This window comes from Lates calcarifer, linkage group LG12, assembly GCF_001640805.2.
Source record: "Lates calcarifer isolate ASB-BC8 linkage group LG12, TLL_Latcal_v3, whole genome shotgun sequence".
Lineage (NCBI taxonomy): Eukaryota > Metazoa > Chordata > Actinopteri > Centropomidae > Lates > Lates calcarifer.
In genome coordinates, this window is record NC_066844.1 from 5269033 (window position 1) to 5287142 (window position 18110).

Here is an 18110-nt window from a genome sequence, read left to right on the forward strand (position 1 = left end):
ACATGGTTTGTGTTTGCAGGCTGAGCTGAGGGGAGGAGGAAAGAAGTTTGTGTACGGGAAAGCCTGCCGCTGTTTTTCATGTAGCCCCTCAACAAGTTGAAACAGTGAACCGGATCAACGTAGCAAGAAACAACAAAACAAACAGCCTATTATGGAAATCCCTGCCATAAATCTAAAGGTGAGGCTGCTGCTTTCTTCGTTATAATGTCGGAGGTGTTTATGATGGTCGGTCTTTAAACAGAGTTTAACAAAGACTGCTGTTGAACTATATGTTGTCAACTTTGTTAAATTCTCATTGGAAATTCCCCTGTGTGACAACAGCTGCCTCTGCAAGAGACACGGAGCAGTGCATTGTGTTTTTGTTGGTGGGTTTTTTTTTTTAAGTAGAAAGTATGAAGTTATTAGTGCATTTAAAGTCTTCACAGTGATGTTTTCAGTGATGAACTGCAGTCAATAACAGTATAGGAGTTGAGATATGCAGACATAGTGATGAATCTGCTCTCTATATTTGAGATATTAGAGAGATGCAGTGTACTTGTGAACAGATTTTAAACAGAACCGTCATGTTATCTATAATATGAACTAAATTTCTTGTCAGTCATTCCTGATTTCTCCACTTTTGTTTAAAATGTTTGCCTGCAAATGCTTGGAGGCACTGATTTTTCTGTCAGGGATATAAGTGACCTGATGTCTGCATGTCATGACATCCCTTTAAAAAAGGGAACCATTCAGTTGTATTCTTCCTTTGAGCTGTTTCTAAAGGCTAAATGGTTCAAAAGCAGTTTGAACAGCTCTCATTCAAAGCTCAGAAACTCTGACTTAACACGAGACATGAAAAGTTAGAAAAGAAGATGTAAATGAAGCTAAAAGAGCACTCAGACTTAAATTTTTTTTTTCTCGGAAAAGGTGCATTTTATTGATTCATAATTTACAAATTTCAGACCAGCTATCTGTGGGACCATGAAATCAATCATTCTGAGGCAGCCTCATGTAGATTAAGACCGATCACATGTTTTACGTTTAGTTCTGTAGTTTCTGGCTCTGATGGATATTTTCATTATTTATACTCCTATTAAAGACAGTTTCTCAAAATCTATGGTGACACCTGCAGATAACCCTATTTCTAAAACCTAAAGAGGCTCAGTTTACAGTGACATAAAACAGAGATCATCACTGCGGATGAGCTAGGAGTTTTTTTTAGCTGGAAAATGATTCATCCTTTCTCAGGATGGTTGGTGGTACATTTTCTGTCAATTGAGTAATTGTCCCAGCTTTAACCTGAGCTGTCCTATATCACAGGGAAAATATTCAAAAACATCTTAAACAATCCTGAATTTCTTTTTAATTCTCACTTTTTTTTTTGTCTTTCTCTATCATAGGCTATAGTACTGTTGCACTGGCTGCTTACAGTATGGTGAGTGTGAACACAAGTTTTTTTTTTTTTTTCACAGACCTGGGGAATTTCTCTCCTTCTAGCATGCAGACACACACACACACACACTCATATGTAAGGACTGACTCACACTCTTCTTCAGGCTCTACGCTTTAACCTCCACGTTCAATACTTTGTTTAATCGAATCTAATTCTTAACATACATATGTTTGAATTGTGTCTGTGCTTTTTAGGGGATGCATGGGTTTGATCCCCAGCTCCTACTCTTGGTCGAACTTCAGTGTTTTAGCAGTTGGGGTCTGGGCCATTGCACAAAGGGACTCGATCGATGCTGTGCTCATGGTGAGTCTTTGCCTCGACTTCTTCACAGCAGGCTGTAATCTTAACATCATGTGACACATACAGGAGTCTAACTATAGGCACAGCACTGCGTATCCGTGCTAACCTATTTGTCTGTGGAATCTGGGACAATCTGTGAGCATCTCTTGGAGAAAGATACCCTTCCCTTAATTCAGCACAGAATACAGTAGCCGTGGCTTTCATGGTGCATCAGTTTATAGCAGGACCAGCTTTATGAAAATGCTGGTCTGTAGTGTTGCTTTAGATTTGTCTGATGCAAGTTAGACAGTTTGGGAACAATAAACTATTTGAAGCCTAAAAAGTTAACAAGGCTAATTCAGAAGTAAGAGCTGTGTTTCCAAATGTCAGCAACACCGGCCTACCAGTGGTGACAGATGACAAAAAAAGAAGACACGGCTCATAATCAGGCACAGCTCTGCTACGCATCTGTAGATTTGTAGAGTTTCCCTCTTTGCTGATTTTTCTCAGTCAAATGTTCTTCCAGAAGACAAACATTTTCTCCTGGAGACAGCAGAGCTAAGCCAAAGGTTTGGTGCTGTAGCTCAGTCAGCTCATCATTACTCAGTTGAAAAAAGTTTGAGAATGAATGGAAAGTCAGTCCTTCCTAAGAGAACTGGACAACTCAGTTAAATCTAAGCCATAGTCAGACTGCTACACTGACTGTGAAGTTGTGTTACTTGCCAAACAAATACATGACACCTGAGGGTTTTGAAGGTGGAGATTCACCTGAAGAAAAGCTAGTTGTCCAGTTTCCTGATAAATTACACTTTTGATAGTAATGGGTTCTGACTGTCACTGGATTGAACCTATAATTGCCGTTGAGAAGTGACCACAGAGGAACCATTTTACCTTTTATGTACTTCAGATTTTAGCATTACTGTTGCTTCACATATAGGGTCTCTATGGAAAGAGTCTTGTGGACTGAGCAGGCAGTAAGAGGAAAGATTCCTTGACGTGTCAAATCAACCATTCACTCTCTCACTCACTCTTTTGTAGGTCTTCCTCCATTATCATCTTTAAGTCTTTTTCTTTGGAGAATTATTTCTGAATCCCATAATAATGGAATAATAAAAGAATTGAATTTCTAAATTAAATATTCTCTCTTCCTGTGTTTCCATGACAGTAGTTTTAAAAGTCTGAGACACTGTCCATTAAGTTTTCTTTCCTTTTTCATCTGTAGTTTCTGATGGGGATGATATTGACAATATTGACCGACATCATCCATTTTGGGATCTATTATACACTGATTGAGCACTCAACGGATAGGGACCACTTCAGCCAAGGAATGGCCATCCTCAGCCTGCTGCTCAAACCTGTGTCCTGCTTCTTTGTTTACCAAATGTACCGCGAACGTGGAGGAGATTACAACGTCAACTTTGGTAAGTGCCACCAGATGTTGGACATCCAGTCATGTACAGTATCATAAGATATAGACATCAACAGGAATATAAACCCTTTTCAAAAAAAAGATTCTTAGAAAGGATATGGATATTTTACAGTTTATTGGGATTTATAGTGAGGAAACCAATAAAATTTAATTACATTTTGAGAAGGAGATGACACAGAAAATAAGTCATTACATAATGAAACAGGGTTTCATCCAGTGACTGCATATGCTCTGGTATAATTTCAAAACCAGTGAGAAATTATCTAAAATATGTGAGGTTTTCTACTTTCCACAAAAAAAAGATTGAGTGAGTGTGACCAAAGTAAGGTACAGTGTGATGTATGTGTCCAGAGGCGCTTTGAGATTCTCCCTGCCCTGCTGTTTTATGCCGTTTGTCATGAAAGGCCTACCAAGTGCGGCACAAACTGGGAAGACTCTGTGCTAAACCACTAACAGATGATTCCACAGTCAGAGTAATTAGTTACAGTCACAAGACTTTTTAAATGCAGTGAAATGTCTTGGCCTGGGCAAGGAAATCATTTCTCCACGAGTTGTTCATAACGTTTGTGTGTCATCTTGGCCACCAGTTTATACTGCACTGAGGAACATATTAAACCCATGGAGGCTGAAAAACCTATATTGTGGCATGATCGAAAAACAGCTCAGGATTAATGTGAAAAGAAGCAGAGATGGAGTCTGTGCTGGTGAACACAGACATAGAGATTTTGTGATTGACCACTGAGTATGTAGCTCTCTGCTTGTGGGCAGACAAATGTTAAGTACCCTTCTTCCATCAGCTAGTCAGGAGATACTCAAAGATATATTCTTTGATTAACTGTGTGTGGCCATTGATTTGTGGACTTGGAATGGCTCTGCTGAGAGCTTTTCCATCAGAAATCCCACTGAGCCGTGACGATGGCTGGACTCTTAAATCCTTGAAAATGTTACTCATGGATTTGTCTTTATGGATTAACAATATGTGTTTGTATTCATCATTGGCAGTGTATGATTTGATGGTGATGATCAGAATGGTACCACACAGGGGTAGCAAGTTTTCCTTGTCTAGACTTGCACAGTCTTTACTTTAAAAGTAAACCAGGACATGGGGGTATAATGGTAAAAAAAAGACTTATTAAATAATATTGTTATACACTGCACACTGGCAAATGTAGTGAAATTTCATCCTGCAATGCCAACCAACACTGCAGCTGACAAAATAAAATATCTCCTGATTTGAATGTTTTGGAGGATAATTGAATACTGATGAATCTGTTCTCCTTTTAATGCCACATACACACAGCAGGTACATCCATTAGACTGTGATTGGCTGTCTGGTGACTGATGAGTGTAGCTAATGTAGGTCTCAGACAATGTGTGTTTTTAATTGCTGTCTGATTGCATAGCTAGCATTAACATGGTTACCTGCTGTTCTGAGCACTCTGGGATGCAGACTAATCAGGTGCATGTGAGTGAATTGTTGATAGGACCCCCTGAATTTTGACAGGCAGTCCTTTTTATGCTGGTTTAAATCATTTTAGGTGTGTGTATTTTAGGTTTACTTTTACATTGCTTAATACAAAAAAGACTGTAAGACTGAGCGATTAACCATTTACTACTGATTGAATTGACTTTTTGCTCAACACCTCAGCTGAGCAGCAATTGTCCAATCACAGCTAAGCAACTGTAACTATAGATACAGTTACCTGATGTATCTATAAGCAGGGTTTAACGTACTGAAATAGTGTGCATGGGCCTCTAAAGTAAGCAAGTAAAGCAATAGTTTGAGGGTTGTGCCTCAGAACTATTGATGAAAATTGTAAGGACTGGACAAAACAGTGTGTTTATCTGCTGTAATGTAAGCAGCAAACATTAGCACACTAATTAACTCACACTAATTATATTAACCACTTCCAAGGCTGATTAAAAGTTAGCATAGCCTGCTGTATTGTCCTGATCAGTACATTATTCTGTGGGGTTAAAAGTGGTGCTAAAAAAAGCCCAGTTCAAGACTAGCACTTCCACTGTGTACTATTTCATGAATGCTCTATGAGAGTTAAGGCTAACACAAGCAGCTCTGTAGTTGGATTAGGGAAAGTTAACACTCCAACAACTTGTGCCAGACCTATTACCTGAGAGAGTGTTACATTACCAGACACTTTTTTTTTTCTTTCTTGTAAAAATTAAACATATTTTACTCTTCAAAATACTCACGATAAAATATAAATCAAACAAGGATCGGTTAGAGAGAAATTACAGTCTGGCCTTACTTTTTTCCTCATGATACCGTACAGTAATACTAAAGTAACAAGCTATCCTGCGATACCAGGGACCTACAGTACAAGCTAAAGTCATGTGTATTTTTTTTTAACACTTATTTATTTTTTTGGCAGATGCATCTATTCAAAGCAGTGTACAAATGAAGTACAATCCAAGTCATAGTCTGTCAAGAGGAAGTCTGAAAGTTTTGTTTTTTGTTGACAGTCAGTTGCCTGCCATGCCTTACCTCTAGATATTCTCACATAGCTTGTGGTTACACAGTCAATTAATTTGTAATCCTCATGCAAGAATTTCGCAAAGCCTAAATTTCCTGTTCTTTTCTTGCATGTCATCATTTCTAACCTCACCGTCTGTCCTGCCCTTTGTCATGTTTTTTTTCAATGTGAGCACCCGTGTTGTCTCGTGTTTTTCCCTGTTATGATTTGACCTCTTCTCTTCTCCACTGCTGACCTTTGACCTCTCAGATTTAGAGACCTCTGTGGACAGTCGATGCACCACGGATAGTGCTGACAGTGCCTTTATTGGCCGCCGCTATTGATTCCCGGCTTCCTTTTTACCGTTTCTCTCCTCCAATCATCCTCTTCCATCCCCTTCCACACAGGAAGTAAGATTACAAATCAGGCTTCAGGACAAAAAGAGACTTTTATGTTCTTATTTCTTTCCTGATTATTATCGTGTTAATACTGAGTTGTCTTTCTTTCTCTTTGCCTGTTCCTCTGTCTTCTTCATCAGTCTTCATTACCTTCTGAAACCTGCCTACATCCTGTGTTTGTCAGTACTGTATGTTTGTATTCATGTCTATTCTATTATATGTTTGTATGTTTTCTGCAAGTTTGCATCTATGTTTTATTCATATTTTCTACTCTCCAGACACCTCATTAGTGTTTGTGTATTCTGTGTGCATGTATTTAAAGCAGAGCTGCATGATGGTGCACATTCTCAAATCAGACTAATTAAAATCAACATAATGTTGACTCATAGACAATGACTGTGACATGTTTGTACCCACACTTAGAAGAGGACAGATGATTTAAGGTTGATACAGTTCTTTTAAATTATCTATGTATTTTTATGCTTTTGAATAAAATAAACATCAGTGCTTCAGTAGAATTGATATGTTTTTGAAAATCATCAAAAGTCAGCAATGAAAGTAAATATCTTGTTTGACAGCTCTGATATATGCGTGTTTGTCACAGTAATAGAACTGTGAACAGAGGTAAGACTGTTTGGGCCTTTGAACTTCTGAAAACACGTCATTGTTATTCTGGCCACGTCAGAGTTGAGGCTGTTTGTACAGTGTCACAGGGAGTCCTGTAAGACGTTTCAGATGGATTATAACTCTATACTGCTTTCATAGGTTTCATTATAAAGCCTATTTACATGACATAATGTAGCCAGGAACTTGTATGCACAGGCTTTCATTGCAAACAGTTCCATAGCACCACTCAAAAGAGGTGCTATGGATGCATTTTAATGTTTTCTCAGTCTAGCGTTCAGCAGCTGCAGTGTATGCTTTACTGTGTGTTGGCAAAGACATTTTTTAGCATTATATTCTATATTTATTCAGAGGGGGCCAGATGCTTGAGTCAAGATAACAAATCTACCCAACTGTGCCATGAATTTGTGTGAGAGTAAAAAAACAAGATGTGGGTAGAAGCTTTCAAAGGATTGTTTCTTTAACATATATATATCATCAATAGTCCATTCTCCAAAACAAGAGCCTTGATTAGATATGCTAATGAATAAAACATTTGGATGGCAGGGATTGTGCATGTTGAAGACTTTTTGACTTGTCCCTGTAGGTTTCCCCACCGTATCACGAAACAGAGATGCCTACCAGTCCATTGACCAACAGGATGAGTCCTCCAGCCCAGCAAATCCCTTCAACCAGGCCCAGAACAGCAACCCAGGAGGCCGCACATACTGAGAGAACCAGGGGGTGAATAATACAGCGTTTTCCTCTGACTTTTTATGCAACAGTGCCGTGGTCAGGGACAATTTTTACAGTCGACTCCACATCGGTCCATTTGTTTTGTGTAGTTGGTCTGCTGCAGATTGCAGCACTGAAAACAAATTGAAAACCGTTATAGTGGTAAATCATTAATTCTGTGTGGGTTTTAGAACGAAATGTGGCGTAATTAAACCCTTTTTAATTTTTTCTTCAAAGGTGGGAATGTTTTTTGCTGAGCGGGCACATCATTGCTGAATAAATGCAGAGGAAAAACTGCGCTACCACTCCCATGCTGTTTTTACCGGTTACTATTTTTAGTGGAAAGATGTGGAATGGAACTCTTGTGTTTGCAGGAGTTTTGTTAGGTTACTTTTTCCAAGTGAGTCATTTTTTTTTTTGTTTTTGTTTTATTAATGTTACAGACAATAAGAGTCACATGTGTTTCTCTTTGTGTTCTGTAAATTATTAAACCTGCAGTGCGGAACTTTTGTCTCCCCCTTCTGGCAATGAGAGGAATTACAATCAACATTTGTCCTCACCATCGATTGCTATGCTTTTTAGACTATAATCTGTCCTTTAAATGCAGAGTTTCTTTTTTTTATCTGGAGCATCAGATAACTTTTTTTTTGTTTTTTCTGCCATACTCTGACCATCTCAGTCCCTCTCCTCAGTCTGGTAAACCAGTCATTAATGATTGATGTATCATGCATCGCTAGCCAGTGCAGAAATGGCGCCACAGACACCTGATGTAAAATTCTGGTGCACTGTAAATACAGAGAGATTTACCTGGTGCTCATAGGCTTTAATCAGCATTGTGTGAACTCATTCTGCAATGGCTTGAATGTAACAGAATGTAAAGTCCCGCACTCCAGCTTTAAGTACTCACGTATGCAGTATGTAATTATTATTTCCAGTTAGTCTTTGCTTTACGACACAACAATGTGTAAAGCAGTGGACGGTTCTTAATACAACAGTGTCATGCCTTAGTAAGAAGCTACCTTGTGCCTTTGTACTTCAACTAATAAGAGCTGTGAAATCCTTTGACTAAGTTGAAGACATGATGACCAAAATTGAAGTTCTGTTCATTTATTCTTGATGTTGATCTATGCAAAACCCATGGTAAGACCTATAGTCATACTTCGCACTGCCACTATGAAAAAAAAAAAGAGAAATGTTGAGATTTTTTTCAAGTGATTCAGTAATGATCGGCTTTGTGTGTACCTCATTTCAAATGTAGCTTTATTACAAACATTTCACAACACTCATTTGTAACGTAAATCCTCTATCAATAAATTGCCGACCTCATACTGTCAGCTGTTGATCTGTTACGTTCTGAATACGTTCCTACTGTGCATCAGTAGATATCAGACTTTGTTTTTACATCACAAATGTTGAATGAAGGGTTTAAAACCTTGAAATATTCACAGCAGCGCTGTCATTAGTGCTCAGTGAACATTGAATAATATGGCACATCATTCATTGAACATTGTACGTAGTGTGCACTCTCACTTTAAGTGTGTAAATTACATAAGTTATAGCGGTTAGAGGGTACAGAAAGCGCGCACTGTGGCTGCAGAGTTTACTGAGCGATTGCATCATTTTGGATTTTTTTACAGTCAGTTCTCTTTTTGAAAAAGTAACAAGTTCAAAGTTCCTGTTTTGAAATCACAATGGATTTCCATGACACAACAGAGATGTGGTAATTGTTGGTTACCTTAGGTCACCTTACTTGCTTTTTATACCTCATCTAATTATGCCTCAATCAATGTATTGCACTGAGATGCAGTAGCCTAGTTCCACACCCGTTGAGCATTCCCATACTAAATCACTGCAGTAGCACATAATGTCCACTTACAGCTCTGTGTGATAACTTGGAGACAAGATCAGAATCTGCAACTTCAAGTATATGAGTATAACGAGACACCTGCACAAAGGTTTTGTAACTCTATCCATAATAAAGATAATTTTAAAAACTGCATTTTTGCACCAGTACTACTGTATTTAGGAGTAGGCATGTTGTTTCAGCATTTCCTGAAGAGGTGGGCAGGTCCTTAAGTAAGCTTTCAGCTGCAGTGGTTTCAGCTTAATGACACTTGTTCTTGTTCAAAAATAAATAAATAAATAAAATACTTAAAAAGGCACAAGGTAAGACTATGTTAAAGATACAAAGACTACTTACTGGTTACTGCTATTCATACTGTAATCATGTTGTCTTTAAGTTCAAGGATGAAAAATGTAGACTGAATGTTTTCACTGCAGCTCTGTCTTAATCTTGATCTTGATTTTTTCCAAATGTTTTTTCTATGACTGATCACATTTGCCACATTTTGTTTTGGTTTTCCACCATGAGAGTGTTTGTCCTTGCTTAATTCAAGGTCAGTACTGATGTGAAGTATTGTTTTTTTTTTTTTAATTTCTATTTGTCAAATAAGCTTTTCTATGCTGGTTGACTAAAAAGTATTTACTGTATATGACATTCAGTTATTCAAGCCATTTTGAGATTGGCTGCTCACTCGTGTCCATGCAAGCTTTCAGATTTTTCTCTCCCCACCTTTTTTCTCTGGTATTTTTTTATTCTTCCTCTCTATCTAACACCTCTGTTTACTCTCAGCCTGCTTCTCTCAAAGATCACTTTATCTCCCTGCTTTTATTTATCCAGCCAGACAAAACATTTATCTTCCCGCCGTTCCCCTCCTCTACCCCTTTTTTTGCACTCCACTGTGCATTTTCCCAGAGACATACCACCTTCAGTCTTAACCCATTTTAAATGAGAGCCAAAACTTGTCAAAACTCAACCTCCAGGTTCAATACAAACTACAAAAGCACCTGTAACTGACTTAAAATTACACAATTATGAAACAAGCTTCAAACAAGCTGAAGGTTCAAGATTTATCTGCTGCCTCTTGCATTGCAGATATAACAGGTAATTAGAGCGACTGTACTGTATGCACCTGCGATGTGAAAACACCTGATTTTCATATTTCACCCACACATACGCCAGATGAAAACAAGTGTTACTCAATAAATTACATGAAGTATTGAAGTAGTGCCCACAGAATGCAGCCTAGGTTTGTGTCCCTGATGGCTTTCATTATAGGGAGCCAGTAACTCTGGTTAGCCTGAATGGTCTATTGTGCTCAAGTGTGTAGGCTGTGGAGCCACAGACCCTTGAGGTAACAGCCTTGTCATCTGTTTATATATAGTGGAGCCTCCAGGGCCTCTTAGAAAGAAAGCTTGAATGGAAATTTTATTACTGCAGCAGCAACAGCAGCAATCTTGTACACATTCATATGTATAAACACATACTAGCATTCCCCCTGACTGTACCACAACCACTATATGTTCAACACCTCAGAGTACAGGCCCAGTCATTGCAGTTCAAATATCAACCATGTTTTGATGTCAGTCTGTGTGGATCAAAGAAGTAGAGCAACAATGTTATACTGAGAATCCATTCAGCTTATTCTTTGGAGGGAATCTAATAATTGATTATTGTGGACGCATGTTCATGTACATCTTAACACAAAGATGTTTGGGGTGTAGTCTAGGTGAGAGAGGTTGAGGGAAAAGTAGTATGTCAAAAAAGGAAACTACTTGGATTGGATATTGGCTTGGAGCATCTTGCAGCTAAATTGAGTGCTTTATTCAATGGGTTCATAATTTAATTACATTTCCTAAAAAAAATATAGAGAATCATTTTTATCATCTTCTTGACAGTTCATTGTTTAAAAGACACTTGAAATAAACAACTGTAAAATTAACACAACCAAACTCCCAACCAAAAAATGAAGAATTTTTAGGTTGCAGAGTCAGTTTGTATTGACCTGTTCACATCTACAGTATACAGTATTGGTATACTGCTGATCAGCCGATAGGGCTGTAAGTCCATGATGCTGAATGAATCAGATACTGCAGACATTATTGCAAAAACCCAAGTGTAAAAGGGGAAACACATTTATATGTTGCAGTAATATGCCAAGAACCTTTAGCAAGTTTCTTAAGAATTGGAATTCAAGTTAATTTGTTTTTTTCGGCTCAGGCAGCTCATGATTCCTGTCATGCTCCACCCACCCACCAGATGTCCTCAGACTTTCCTCCTGCTCCCAGATTCACCTGCTCACCTGTTTCCAATTCCCAATCACTGGAGCCTCCCCGCCTTCCTACACACCTGTTCCTCATTCCCTCATTTACTCCCCTGTATTTCTTACCTGTCAGTTGTCAGACTCTCATTCCTGCTATATTTCTTGCTACCTGTGTTTATGTGTTTGTTACCAGTCTACTTGTCTGTTTGTAAGCCAGGGTCCTCATCATTTACACTATTAAATTAAATTGCACCAGCCTGCCTGTGCTCCTACCACCAGCTGTGACAGGGCTGAGATGTTTTAGTAATGAGGCCAAATTAGCCAAAAGCAGGGTAACAGAATTATGTGTTAAAATATTCACAATAATCAGTGTTTTTTTTTTCTTCATTTTTTTTCCACACTGAACCTTGTTGTGTTTTCTTTCTTTCCTATTGTGAGAGTGTGTGGGAAAGGTCTTAATTAGTGGGCAACCTGTGTTAATGATTCATTTGTGCAGAGCTCCTGACCAGAATGGGAGGCTGTGGCTGTAAAGAGGGAAAAAAAAGGGAGGGGAGCGGTGAGGAGGAATGATAGAGGAAGAGGATGGTGGGGGTGAAGGTGGCGAGGGAAAAGAAAGGAGGTGGGGGAGGGGAAGGAGGAGGAGAAGGGTATGGCCAGCAGCCCAATAAGCTGTTGATTAATAAGGAGCTGCTGGGCTACCTCTCCTGAGCCTCACATGCATGCAGGTTTGACACATCCTCGGGCTCACACCTGTGATTCCTCAGAGTCAAGGACATGCTCACTTGCTGCCATTGTTGTTCGATGCAATAAAAGGAACTCAATTTGTCAGCTCTGCCATTGCATTAGTGACAATCCCTGGAGAGGTTTTGAAAGAATGAGTGTGTGGGTTTCAGACTTCCAATACAATCAGATGTGTCTTATTTACTGCATCTAGAGGTGAACAATATCTCTGAAATCAAATTGGCCAGCAGATTGTTTTAAAGGGGTTTATGTTGTTTATTCCTGAGAAGAGCTGTGACAATGAAACTAACAACATTTACTCCTTTATGATTTCACATAGAAAATCCACTGGACATATGACAATTGATTTGGCTGTGGTGCCTAAGATAAATAATGGCTCAAATAACATCATGATTTCATATTTGCTGCAACTTTCTTGTCGCATTCGGCCTATTTATCAAGACAAACAATCAATACCACAATCTTAATTCACAATGTAAAAATAATATAGACTATTACACTCATAGTTGTGGAAGATTTACCTTGGTATTGCTTTTTTTTCTTATTATTTTTCTTTCTTTGTTTCAATATTTTTTTCTCTGCTATTTCTTCACTCTCTCCTCTAACCAACCCCCACTGTTTTTTTTCTTGATTCTCAGAGAAGACAAACTCAGAATAAACTAGTCCTCCAGACTGTGCCCAGACTCCCAAAATGTCTGCATATTTAAATATTTTTAAATAAATAAATACAAAGCAAAATGCAAATAGCATGTTTTCTCCCTCACACTTCCAGATGTAGGCTGAGTGGATGGGAATAAAAAATATGACCCTGAGAACTGCTGGGGTCAAATTGAAACCCTTGGTTATGACTCCTGGGTCAATTATACAGCATGTAGGCAGTGAGTGATTAAAAAATATTGACATGCCTTGACCTACACTTCTGTATTTAAGTTTAGATGCACAGGAGAAAGAATCGGTCCTTGTCTGGATGGGAAGTGATGGAGTCTCCCTATCTTAAACATCTCATTCAACCCCCACCTGGTCTCTGGAGCTGTTTGGTGGCCAACAGTAGGAAAACTACAAGAAACAGTCATGCTCGAAACCTCCTCAAACATAAAAGCAGTGTTCACACATGAAATTGATTCAGGAATGACATTTTTATGCCTCAAGCATCTTCAGTCCCTTGGGAGGGCTCCCTCAACACCTGACCTTTTCACACTCTGGCCTGGTGCATCTGTCAGTGGTGATAACGGCATCAAAATTGATTCCAATTACCCTCCTGGTCCACAGCAGCCAGCAGAGAGGGGGTCAACAAATCTCTCACCATTAGGCAAAAAACTGCTTAGTTTTAGTTTTTGAAATTTCAACACTGTACAAAAAAACGCTGCATCTTGTCTCTTGGGGGTCTTTCCTTGAAGGAGGTAAATAAAGCTGGACTACTGTGAAAAGTCTGACTTAAGTTAACCTAAACAGTTAAGTCCAATCCACAAAGCCAATTAGAGCTCACAATCAAAGTTGCTGCATGTGTACAGTTTTAAACCCTAGACTTTGCAGGGCAAGTGGGTGAGTGTGTGGGTTGTTCATTAATTGCAGGGTTGACGGTTTAATACCTGGCCACATGTTGAAGTGTCCTTGAGCAAGACACTGAACTCCAAGTTGCCCACTGTGGTACAGCCCATGTTTTGCATTGTAGCTCTCTGCCATCAGAGAATGAAATTGTGAAGCAAGTTTTGAAGCGTTGAGGATTGGGCCAGAAATGAAAATACTGTCAGGCAAAAAGCATGTCCACAAACGAAACCAAGGATAATATTTAGTAGTAGTCTTGCCTTCAAAGGTTCAAGAGCAGCGTGGAATGTATTTTAGTCATAACTGTGAAAAACTGGTGTGTGTCTAAGCTCATGTCAGATAACTTTATTTTTTTATCATTATATTTTATTTAGAAACTGTCTTAAAAATACATCTGTGTTTGAGAGTTAGAGCCAGAAAACTGGCCTCAGAATATGGGTTAAAGGGATTATCCAGTGATTATGTTTTATATTTCCTTAAAGTTTGAGGACTTGAGGGACACAGATTGAAAAACAGAACTAACACAGAGGCAGCAGAGGCTGAGATATCCAGGTTTTTAGTCCCTAGTGAGTGCTGTGCTCCTAAAACACTGTATCCTGCACATCCCATATTGCAATGAAAGATGACTTTCATTAAACCTTTTCACAGTCAGTGTCCTTGTCTTTCAAACTCCACACGTCCGGTCTGTAACAGGTTTTCTGTAATAAATCTGTAATCACCAAAACCAAACTGAGATGACTTCACTAACACGTTTGACAAAGTTTGAGAAAATCCATGTCTTTCCTTGAATTTAAGCTCTACACATCCAGTTAACTCACTAAGTCTCATAGGCTCTCGTCATCTTTTAAAGCTCCCATCCATAAACCAAACATAAAAATCTAAAGAAATATATTAAGCCTGTAAATCTGTCTGCAGGTCTGTAAGCACAGAACTGTAGTTTTGCATGTAGCACGATAAAGACTCTCAACTGTAATTTCATCCTCATTATACAACTATTTGTGGATTTATCTCAATCTGCTCTATCTGCTCCAATTGTATTCTTTTTAATGTTATACTCTTTCATTTCTTCAGTGACCCAATTTTTCCACAGAGATCATTAAACTTTCATTTTATCTTATCTTTATCTTTCTCTTCTATGAAGACTTTAGAGTTTAAAAAATGAAACCTTGGAGGCAGGGTTCTTCCTTTTACTATATCCTCTGTAAGTGTCGACACTGGCGCCTGCTGTAAAGTGAACGGAGCCAAAGGTGTGTTCTGTCTTAATTGTTAAACAAATGAGAACCATCTCTCTATGAACTTTGCCTCCAAATGTGCTATGTCTTTACAAAAAAAAAAAAAAACTTCTGAGTTTTATTTTCCCCCTCAAGCAATATTTGAGGGAGTCCAGCAGAGACCCAGTGAGAGAGAGAGGGAAAGAGAGAGAGAGAGAGAGAGGGGGAGAGAGAGAATAATGAACAGTGAACATGGACCTGGTAGTTCGATGAGTACAGATGATGAATGACCATGGGGAGGGTATACAGGACCAGAGCACAGGCACAGCCATTTGTTACTCTGCTGTCACAAATGTATTTTTAATGAATCTGCACCTCTGACTCCTCTCCAGAGCAGGACTGTTCCTTAAGGCCAGCGTGACCCCAATATTTCCAGTGAAGCAGTGGCTCTGAACAAACCCACTTTAGCTCCAGCAGCGTAATGTAAATAACCTTCTCCTTCTGTTTGCTGAAGCCATCAGTCTAGCTCCTCATTATTATCCTTACCTGTGCTGAGAATAGGGGCTGTTCCTGTCTCTGAGCTAGAAGCAGGTGGGGAGGTTTCACCTTGAATTGCTCCTGTGTACTAAACTCTGTGTTCCTCAAAGATGTTGTTTTTCTTGGCAGACTAAAAAGACCTTCAAAAAAAGCTTTTACAGTCGGCAACACTAACTCCTGACATCATTTCAAATTCAAATTTTTCTGGTGATGTATGGCAGCTCCTGTAGATCACCCTGTCTTTGCAGTAGTAGGGTAAATACCTTTCCGTTCCACTTTAAAATACCATCTATTTAAAATACCAACGTGATTAATTAAGAAGAACATTCATGAGAGAGAGGAGAAGAGGGGGAGGTAAGAGAGGGGGAATATTACCTGTTTTTTTTCCTTTAGGGCAAACGCCTTAAAGCATGCTGCTGACAATGACGTGTGATAAAGTCGAGAGGCAAATCAAGACAAATATATTCCCAGCAGCAGTACATAGCTCTGCTCTTTGGTTGGCTGGGATATTGAGGATGAGTGTGGAGTCTAAAAAACTTGGAGATCGGGGGTAAGGCAAGCATGGTAGCATTCACATACCTCTGCAATTCCATTTTTTCACCTCTTGCACATACATGTAGAAACTGCAGGGAGAAAAAGAAACATGCTGCAGACACCATCCTGGAAAAGACTGCTACATTTTGGAGGGGACTGATGCGTGAGATGACACACATGACACAAATCAACATGTGACCTATGCTGACACCCAGAATGACACACACATCATTGCATTTTCTGTTTTCCATCTGCGCTGTCACACTGAACAATCTTCTGAGGAATCGGACCTGGGCAGTCATTCATCATCAGGCTCCAGCCTCCAAAAAAAATGTTTTATGCAAAGAACAGATACTGCAGAAAAGCAATTCTACACACACTATAGAAAAAAGACAAAGAAGAGCAATGATTCACACTCTCAGCATACTTATCGCTTTAACAGTCAAAGCACAAACACAACAACAAAAGGCAATCTGGAGAAATAAGATTATTCTCTCTGTTCTCTCATTACAGCAGATCCCTGGCTCTTAAATAACGCCAAAGCAATTCCTTATGATATTGTTATCTTTCTCCTCTTTGCACAAGGAGGCTTTCCGTGTCAGGCTCTGACAGCTGTGAGTCTTTGACCTCCATGCATGTGCACACAGTTAGTGTCTATCCAGCAGCTTACCTTGGAGCTGTTGACAGCTCCCCGCTGCTGAGGAAATGTTATGTACAGTATCTGGACAGCTGAAGAAGTCACATACCATCCTGGGCTTGTTATAGTTGATTTAAGGCACATTGCTCCAGGGGGCCAAGGAGGGGAGAGGGAGAGGGACAGAAATCAAATGACATGTGTTTATGAAGGCATCTCATTGTGGCTGGACGTCTCCATGGGGCCCCTCTGCCTGACTGGACGATTGGTTTGACAGAGCTCTCCCCGATTCGAGGATCAGTGGGCGGTTGTTCTTGTCTCTGTCTTGGTCTGAGACACAGGTCTGGCTGTCACTGTCAACCAAAATAAATGAGGATCTTCACTCCAAAATTCAACACATACCATAGACACACATTAGACTTTCGTTACAAACATTTCTGCTACTACTAAACCTGGGACAGTTTTTGACTATGATTTTGCCATTCACACAATAATATCCAGCCCATATGTATTCATATTGTACCATATCACTTATTACAGTGATAAAACAAGACTTGTCACTAAAGAACATATGTAGATCTAAATACTTAGCTTTTTCTTCCCTGGCTGTGCAAATTAAATGAGTCACAAAAGGTTTTCTCCCTAAATCACAACTCATATCTTATATGTATATATGTATATCTACAGCTGGAGGAAATCTTGTTGGAGACATTTTACTAAAAAGTGCAGCTCTTCAGTCATCATATAAGGTCTCTGTGGCTAATGGTAATGTACCTAAATCTACAGAAACTTCATGCACAACTAAATATCTCAAACATATTGTTAAATTCTGCTTAACATGAGGCTTTACATATAGAAAAACTTTGGGTGTTCAAGGCATATGTCGGTACCTGTCATGACTTTCCTTTGCTACTGAGCTGTCCTCATAGATTTTCAGCATTGTTTCTGTGCGGTCATCATGGTGCTCTTTAGGCTCCTGAAACCTGGGAAATTATATTGTAAAAATATTTTGAAATATGATCATTTTCTTTAGTTACCAGTGCTATTAAAAGATAAGTCTATTTTTCTTGCTCAACAAATTCCTCAAAAAAGAACAAAAGCAACAATACATAAGTTTGTTTCTCTGTACTTTCTGACTTCCTCAGTAAGCCCACTGGCTCCTACTGAAGATGCACATTTTAAAGGTGCTATAATTAAGTTTTTGCTATTGCTACATAGCCAGTGTTATCAGTAATGACAAAACATGTCATCCAGTACAACAACAGTGCTTATTTTGTTTGGTGACAATAATTGTGAAAAAATATTCAATAAAAGCTGTGAACAACTGTTGACAGGACATACAACACATTTCTGTAGTTGTTACTTTCTTTATCCACTCCCCTGACTGTACAAACACACACACACACACACACACACACACACCATGCTTCATATCAAAGCTATGTTGGAAGTGAGAGA

The 18110-nt window shown here is 39.0% G+C and overlaps 2 protein-coding genes across 3 annotated transcripts in view; one reads left to right on the forward strand and one right to left on the reverse strand.

Moving 5' to 3' along the window:
• Positions 1–8681, forward strand: agtrap (angiotensin II receptor-associated protein). Of its 2 annotated transcripts, XM_018679603.2 has the most exons (6): positions 1–178; positions 1380–1414; positions 1627–1735; positions 2934–3132; positions 7220–7356; positions 7585–8681. In XM_018679603.2, the coding sequence occupies exons 1-5, from the start codon at positions 152–154 to the stop codon at positions 7342–7344; spliced, it is 495 nt and encodes a 164-aa protein (XP_018535119.1). In that variant the 5' UTR covers positions 1–151; the 3' UTR covers positions 7345–7356; positions 7585–8681. The 2 variants fall into 2 exon arrangements, with proteins under 2 accessions (XP_018535119.1, XP_018535109.1); XM_018679593.2 differs by having other exon boundaries at positions 2–178; positions 7220–8681.
• rnf207a (ring finger protein 207a) overlaps positions 7756–18110 on the reverse strand; it is a 27592-nt gene continuing 17237 nt past the window's right edge. Inside the window, 3 exon segments of the mRNA XM_051074673.1 lie at positions 7756–16937; positions 16939–17005; positions 17543–17635. Of these exon segments, the coding sequence (XP_050930630.1) occupies positions 16857–16937; positions 16939–17005; positions 17543–17635 (241 nt within the window). The 3' untranslated portion in view covers positions 7756–16856.

Excerpts from the sequence above, each read along its gene's own strand:
- agtrap (XM_018679603.2), top strand. The coding sequence starts at position 152 with ATGGAAATCCCTGCCATAAATCTAAAG. Across the intron at positions 179-1,379 it reads TCCCTGCCATAAATCTAAAG|GCTATAGTACTGTTGCACTG; the intron begins GTGAGGCTGCTG and ends TCTCTATCATAG. Across the intron at positions 1,415-1,626 it reads CACTGGCTGCTTACAGTATG|GGGATGCATGGGTTTGATCC; the intron begins GTGAGTGTGAAC and ends TGTGCTTTTTAG.